This window comes from Carassius carassius, chromosome 6 (genome assembly GCF_963082965.1).
Source record: "Carassius carassius chromosome 6, fCarCar2.1, whole genome shotgun sequence".
NCBI lineage: Eukaryota > Metazoa > Chordata > Actinopteri > Cypriniformes > Cyprinidae > Carassius > Carassius carassius.
Window position 1 is genome coordinate 29,856,753 of NC_081760.1, and position 8,025 is coordinate 29,864,777.

The 8,025-nt window shown below is 39.3% G+C and overlaps 1 protein-coding gene across 1 annotated transcript; it reads right to left on the reverse strand.

Moving 5' to 3' along the window:
• Positions 1–1,434: 1,434 nt before the first annotated feature.
• On the reverse strand, positions 1,435–3,418 carry LOC132141977 (uncharacterized). The gene is made up of 5 exons (XM_059551625.1): positions 3,307–3,418; positions 3,086–3,187; positions 2,840–3,013; positions 1,951–2,127; positions 1,435–1,745 (listed from the first exon to the last, which is right to left on the reverse strand). Exons 1-5 carry the CDS (start codon positions 3,356–3,358, stop codon positions 1,537–1,539), a joined length of 714 nt encoding a protein of 237 aa, XP_059407608.1. The 5' UTR covers positions 3,359–3,418; the 3' UTR covers positions 1,435–1,536.
• Between the last annotated feature and the right edge of the window lie 4,607 nt (positions 3,419–8,025).

Consider the following 8,025-nt stretch of genomic DNA (forward strand, 5'->3'; position numbering starts at 1 on the left):
AAACAGACTGTAAAAAGGGGCCCAGGGAGAAGAGCAGGCCCAGTGAGAGATGCAGTGAGAGGTGCAGTGAGAGGTGCAGTGAGAGGTGCAGTGAGAGGTGCAGTGAGAGGTGCAGTGAGAGGTGAGAGGTGCAGTGAGAGGTGCAGTGAGAGGTGCAGTGAGAGGTGCAGTTAGAGATACAGTGAGAGGTGCAGTGAGAGGTGCAGTTAGAGGTGCAGTGAGAGGTGCAGTTAGAGGTGCAGTGAGAGGTGCAGTTAGAGATACAGTGAGAGATGCAGTGAGAGATGCAGTGAGAGGTGCAGTGAGAGGTGCAGTGAGAGGTGCAGTTGAGATACAGTGAGAGATGCAGTGAGAGATGCAGTGAGAGATGCAGTGAGAGGTGCAGTGAGAGATGCAGTGAGAAGTGCAGTGAGAGGTGCAGTTAGAGGTGCAGTGAGATGCAGGTGCAGTGAGAGGTGCAGATGCAGTGAGAAGAGCAGGCCCAAAGAGACGGTCGAGGTGTAAGAATGTGTGGTCAATAATGAATGTCAACAATAGCCAGTATTTTGAAACCTGGTGTACTTTGATTGACTGCATGTACCTTGTAAAGTGAAAACAAGTGTTATTCGATTTCCAGTGTTTTGGTGAAGTTAGTGTGTGCAGAGAAAGATGTGTTGTATTTTGAAATGAAGAGTTAGAGTATATATTTAACAAAATGTGTTTTTGAGAAGAAAATTATCCATTTGGGCAATTGTGTTTTGTAGGTGTGAGTCTGTGTTAAGAGTTTAGAAAAAGTATTTGAAGTATGGGTAAGCGCTTGTTAGCAATTGAAAAAAACTGTAATAAAAAATAACTGTGTGTGTTTGAGTGTGTGTGAGAGAGAGTGTGTCTGTGTGAGAGAGAGAGGGTGTCTGTGTGTGTGGCATGTGAGAGTGTGTGTGAGAGAGAGTGTGTCTGTGTGAGAGAGAGAGTGCGTCTGTGTGCACATGTGAGTGTGTGTGTGAGAGAGAGTGTGTGTGAGAGAGAGTGTGTCTGTGTGAGAGAGACAGAGTGTGTGTGTGCGCATGTGAGTGTGTGTGAGAGAGAGTGTGTCTTTGTGAGAGAGAGTGTCTGTGTGTGTGTGCATGTGAGTGTGTGTGAGAGAGAGTGTGTCTGTGTGAGAGAGAGAGTGTGTGTGTGCGCATGTGAGTGTGTGTGAGAGAGAGTGTGTCTGTGTGAGAGAGACAGAGTGTGTGTGTGTGCATGTGAGTGTGTGTGAGAGAGAGTGTGTCTGTGTGAGAGAGACAGAGTGTGTGTGTGTGTGTGCGCATGTGAGTGTGTGTGAGAGAGAGTGTGTCTGTGTGAGAGAGAGTGTGTCTGTGTGAGAGAGAGTGTGTCTGTGTGAGAGAGTGTGTCTGTGTGAGAGAGAGTGTGTCTGTGTGAGAGAGACTGAGTGTGTGTGTGTGTGCGCATGTGAGTGTGTGTGAGAGAGAGTGTGTCTGTGTGTGTGCGCAAAATTCAAGAGTCTGATTTTGGGAAGATGATGAATCCAATGCTTCCAATGTTTGTGCTAAAACTTTAAAACTCTTCTTCAGAAAGGTCTGGACTGCTGTTGTCCTCACTCTCCTCTTCAACATCTTCCTCCAGCGTAAAGAAGGAAGGGTCTGTGTTGACACTGCCATAGGTGCTGGTGACTGCTGCAAGTTTTTGCTGCAGAATGTGGCGCTTGTGTAAGATGCAGCAGTATAGCCCCCTGTGTCCCTCTTCGGTCAGCTCTCTAGGCGGATCTAAAGTAAAAAGTGAAGAAAATTGACAACAATAATTAGGCAGCATTTCATAAAAACACAAAACAAACAAAAAAATAATATAGCTAGCAAGAATTGTGATTTTTAGATTTGAAGCAATATTCACAGGAAACTATAACATCCTGCTTAGTGGCATCAACATATTTTTACATATACATTTTACATAAAAAACATTTATCGTACATACTATGGATCTTGATGTCCTCTTTAGTCTCCCGAAGGAGACTGTCCAGTTTGTCCAAAGTTTTTTTTAGATGTTGATAATGCTGAGTCATCTCCTTTACAATTATCATCTTCTCCTCATCCATGCGCCTGACCAGCATGACTTGGTCAAACAGTCGCCTCTTCAAGCGGAGACTCACTACTATTTTTGAAAATAAAAGTGGAGGGAAACATTTTTTTAAACACTAACACACAACATATTCAGCTTTACGTCTTTAACAGTGTTCTTTATTAGACATTATTAGGCAATATTATTAGGCAATATTATTTTGTGAGAATAATATAATATTAATAATAATATTAATAAAGAACTTTATTTATACATAAAGAAAATGTATAAGGGTAGTAATATAGATAATATCCTAACTATATAATCTCTAAGTATGCATAAAAATGCAGCCAATACACGTAACTGACAACAACTGAAACATCACACTACAATTTAACAGAAAGTTAAAGAAATGCTCATCCCAGTATTAAGATACGTGTTTTTTTATTCAAGACATATTGAATAATGTAGGATATCTAATTTGTAGGCAGATTTATTTCATGCTTGGGTTGGATTTAGCTATTTCAGGATATATATGGATTTCATCCTAAATGTGTTTGGTTATTGTAGCTCTTATTTAAAAAAAAGTGATGACCACTACTAGTATAGAATGTGTGTTACAGGAGTATCCTGTAACACAGGATATGTGTGTTATCAGATTATCACTATGTCTTCATATGGGAACATTACAGATAATATTTGAGATTACAACAGAATATATAATGTGTTATTCTTTACTGTATGTTGCACCTAATTTTACTGGGCGGCAGTGTTAAATTGCACAAAAACACAACACATTACTTACCATCTCCTTGTGCTTCCCAAGGCAGAATAAAATCATCAGAGAGACTGCATGCTGCTTCGGTGTCAATTTTCTCTTCACAGTCAGGAATGGTGTTGTACAGCACTATCTTCTCTCTGAGTGTCTTTTTTAGCTCACCAAGTCTCCTCCGTTTGCGTTGCCTTGTTTGGTTGCTGTCTGTAAGGTAAAAAAAATGATGAGAACAAAAACAATTACAAAATGCAAGTTGAATGATGTAGTAGCAAATACCATTTTGCCGATACAGATCATGCTTCTTTCTTCGGATGGAATAAATAATCTCATCGATTTCTCTCTGGAGCTCTTCCTGGCTTTTGTGAGTACTGTGTCTCTCTTGAAAAACACAAACAAGCAAAGTTGACCATTACAGAAAACACAGTATCACTACAAAAATGTAGACTAATGTATGGAAATAAAGAACCAATTTATACACCAGTGATTATATGACATACCAGTGGCTGCCCATTGCTTGACATCACACACCCACCGATCTGCATCCTCCATAGATATGTTTAACTCCTGCTTGAGACTCTCAAGATTGGCTGCTTCTATTTCTGCTCTCTGTGTAGTCTATTAAAAAAATAAAAATGACTGAAAACACATTATCACTACAAAATTAACCACAAATGCCCCTGAAACAAATGCAGGGGAGAGCGTGATCACAGCCCCCCCCCCCCCCCCCCCCCCACTGCCAGTTATGCAGTCAAGATTCTACATTTGGGGAATTCGCAGGGATCAGCACAGCCCGAGTGCAATGGATAACCCACTTTCTTGATTACAGTGTCTCCTCTGCCATATAAGTAAACAACTAATAATTTTTTAACGTTTGATTAATACTCACTAATCAACATGTGTCTAAGGTCAGTATTCAAAGCTGCATAAAATACGAATGTATGTCAAAATACATCCATCTATGGAACCGCTTGGAACCGTGCAGTCTCGATGATAAAGACAATTCAGTAGGCCTAGCCTATATGTCTTGTTGTTGACTCAACATATATACAGACCAGCAAATATGAACGTGCATTATGAAATGCATTAAGTGATTTTAAAAGGATCAACTCCGTACAGTCAGGCAGACGATTACAGAACGCATTGTGTTAAATTGTACATTAAACGTTTTCCTCCTATAGAAAATCATTATAAATAAAACACATAATGTATTTTAATGGACAAAGACAGTGATATAAACGAGTTGTAGACAGTTTATTCTATATGGAAAAATGCTTAACGCGAAACTTTGCATGTTGCGTTTATTCTGGGCTCACCTGCTTGCCTGTACATATTAGTTATGTATTTTAATAATGTAGAGAAGCATATTGAGTTTGGCCTTTATCATCTTAAACCATTATGCCACACTTTGCCGTATGTGAGGAAAATACTATATGCATATTCATTAAAATAATGAACTATTTAATTTGATATTTTAATAGCATCTTAATACATTAAGCCATGTTAAGTGTTTATGTTTTTCTACGGGAGGAAAACGCTTAGCGAGAGAATTTGCGCAAGCGTTCATATTTTGGTGTTCTGGCCACGGATTTGCCGGTCTTGTCTTTTTCTTGAAGGACCCTGTACGTTAAAGTACTAAATTAGGTTTAATCGTTTAATCACCACCACAGCTTCTTGTCTCCATTGGCAACACGCACGATTTGTGTCGATTGCAAGTGTGGTGAAGTGAGTGACTCGTTGCCACGTCACCCTCATTACATATATGGCCAATAGGGTTCTGCCCCTTGGGGTATATAGACTCTTTGGATGCTCCCTGGGATACGTCATTGAAAGCCCGCCCCTTTGTCATTCATTCCAAGAGACCGTGGAGGTATGTGTGTTAGCCGTGTAGCCGGTTGTTTTGATGTTAGTATTAAGTGATGTTTCATTGTGCCTTCATCTGTATCTGTTTAGTGTGACACTCGGCCATCGAGGCTGTGCACGTTCTCGTGGCGACACTCACATTGTGGTAAGTTCTAATGTTAGTTTTTAACTTTGTGTAGTTTGTTTGTTTGAGCGACCTGCAATGCGTTTTAGTGTGGCGTGCCTTCGGTCTCCCACTGGTGTGACGTCTCCTCATAGCTGCGTCGGAGTATCAGCTGTTTATTGACTCACTAACATCAAATGACTGTCATATGATTTCCGTGTGCCTGTGATTGTTTGTGTGCGCGCGCCGAAATTGAATCAGGGTGAGTACATTTACGATCGTTTCTTTTAATCTGCAACTGTTTTTAATTAGATAGTTAATGAATATTTGTGTTTAGGAGTTCTCTTTTGCCCGTGTTAAAGCCAGGCTGAGCAGCTACTTTAGCAACTTGCTGTCAGCAATCCATGCTTCATTGAGCCACGTTTGCTGCTTTGTGGAAGCTGAATATCACTGCTGGACTCCACTTTATCTATTGCTCAGGCAATATGTTGTTTATGTTGTATGAATGTGGCTGGTTTTGTTACCAGTCCTTAGCCGCATGATCATCACTGTTAAATACCTGTGATTTATTACATGGAGTGATAATTAGCCTACCAAACTGGTCCCATCATTTGTGTAGGTTGGACTGATTGTGTGATTTTTGTGTTGTGACCGTTTGAATGGTTTATATTTATTTTCTTTGTCTTTATTATAGGTGACTATTTATCTTATAACTTGATTTTTGTTTTCATTATTTGTCTCATTGTGATTTGGTTTATCTCTAATCATTTCTATATTTATTTCTTTTCTGTATTCTGCAGGAGCTGGGTTTTCCTGGAGGCAGGCTGGTGGTTTTAGCTGCAGGCCTTCACCCTAAGTAGGGGTTATAAGTGTGGTGTGACTTTTTTATCACTATTTTGTAGTGGAGTGATTCTTCAAAGTGTGTTTGATTGCCATATGCAGCTATAGCTAGCCTGCTTCTCTGTGGTCTCAGCCCCTGCAGTGATCATATTCTTTTTGTTTTGGTTGCCTTTTTGATTACGAAATGACACAATTGATTGTGTTATTTGTTTAATTGCTTTCTTTAATAAAAATTGCCTGTTTCAATGTGAACTCACGTCTCTTGCCTCTCCTGAGTAAACGGACTTGTGTCCTATTTATTAGATTATTTCCCCGGTAATTCGGGGTGGCGTAGTCACTACTAGACGGCCACGTATTGCTACACAAGTGTCGCAGGTTGCAGAGAGGGCAAGTAGCGATTGCAAGTGACATTGTAATTTAGTTTATTTTTTCTTGTCTTCGCCACCTGTATACTGTTATAAAATGTTGGGAAATTCAAACAAAAAGTAATAAAAAATTCAACTAATTAAAAAAATAAAGACTGCACGTGATGTCACCAGGGCCGGCCCTGACCAATTTGCTGCCCTAGGCAAGAGTTTACCTGGCGCCCCATGCATCACAGCCCATTTCACCCTGTCATTGTGTTCATGATTAAGCATACATATATATATACACACACACACACACACACACACACATTACAGCAGAACTGTTTCCAACACTCATAATAAATCATCATATTAGAATGATTTCTAAAGGATCATGTGATGGATGTCACATGTGACACTGAAGAATGGAGTAATGATGCTGAAAATTCAGCTTTGCATCACAGAAATAAATGATAATTTAAAGTATAATAAATTGAAAACAAATTATTTTAAATTGTAATAATATATCACAATATTACATTTCTTTCTGTATTTTTGATCAAATAAATGCAGGCTTGATGAGCAGAAGAAACTTCTTTCAAAAACATTAAAAATAGTAATGTTTCCAAACTTTTGGCCTGTACTGTATCCCCCCAAAACTGCACAACTGTAGAGTAAAACATTAATAAAAAAGTGATAATAAAAAATGCGTCTTAAAACTGACATGATTGTACAAAATCACAGTCTGGGGACTCAGAACTCAGAACAACTGCTAACATTAAGTTTAAGGTAAAAATAACTGCCATGAAATTATAGTATCTTACTCCTATGCAATAAATTGTTCTTTCACTACATCTCTTTACATCTGTCTTTATCCTCTTCTCTTTCTTTTTGGCACTGTATCTATCGCAGACTATGCTCATTTATAATGTGTCATGTAAATTCGGCCTTCCGTCACAATCAGGAAACTTTCACCGTGTCTAGAACTGGCGCGAGCTGCCAGGCCCGTTTCTACGAGCTGTGTGTTAACAAAAGCAGTGCTGTCTACATTGGATGCGGCATCAGGCACGCTACACAACAAATTACCAACAACTTTTGGTAACTTTTGGTTTCTGACGCACTTCAAGCACTCGATGGGCGGGGGAAGATTGAAGAGCCGGACTTGTTTTTTTTTTTTTTTGCTTTATTTGGTAGTATTTCGAATTAATGGTTTTTAAATAGTAGCCTATTATTATTATAAAAAAAAAAAAAAAAAAAAATTCACTCGTTCACTCATTCTGGCGCCCCTATGGATTAGTGGCGCCCTTAGCATTTGCCTATACAGCCTATGCCGCGGGCCGGCCCTGGATGTCACTAGCGGAAGTGCAAATGTCTGAGAGTGCAATTGCAAGTCTGCAGCCAGACCCTCTTGATATCTTCTGGTTCATCTGTTTTCTCACAAAATGTTTGTCTTTCATTCATTATTCATCAAAAATGTTACTCTCATATTAAGATTTGTATTGACAAATCTAGCATTCAGCGACGATTAAGAATTAATTTAGAGGACAAGATTGTTTCAAAATAATTGTCAGCGCCATCTATTGAAAAGAAAGGTTTTGACAAGATGTTGCTAAAATAACATTAATATTACTTCTATGCATTTGGCAGACACTTTCATTCAAAGCAACTTACTGTATATTTCTTGAGTGCTAAACATTTGATCAGTTCATGCATTTCAGGGGAGTCAAACCCTTTGGTGTCATTTTGGTGTTTAACTTTGGTTTTGATAGTGCCATTCTCTTCTACTCTTTGAGCTTCAGAAATAGTAAGTGATTTTTTACAGGGTACCTCACAGAAAGTGTTTCTTGACAGATATCAGTGGAATATGTGTCCTGAGATATCTCTACTTGCCTCTGACAGCCCTACAGGCTTTGTAAACAGTAAAAATAAATCTGACCACAGGGTGCAGTCGTTTGACCAATCACAAGATATTGAGGTGTTTGCTGCCTGTCAGTCATTTTAAGTATTCGGGTTCATTTTAAGTGTAGCTGACGTCTATGGAAGCCAGAGTTTTTGGATAGATGGGG

What these genes read in the sequence shown, in the direction of transcription:
- LOC132141977 (XM_059551625.1), bottom strand. Translation starts at nt 3,358, where the DNA reads ATGGAGGATGCAGATCGGTGGGTGTGTGATGTCAAGCAATGGGCAGCC. An exon ending in CAAGCAATGGGCAGCCACTG is followed by an intron (nt 3,188 to 3,306) that starts GTATGTCATATA and finishes GTGTTTTTCAAG; the next exon opens with AGAGACACAGTACTCACAAA. An exon ending in AGAGGACATCAAGATCCATA is followed by an intron (nt 1,746 to 1,950) that starts GTATGTACGATA and finishes TTTTTACTTTAG; the next exon opens with ATCCGCCTAGAGAGCTGACC.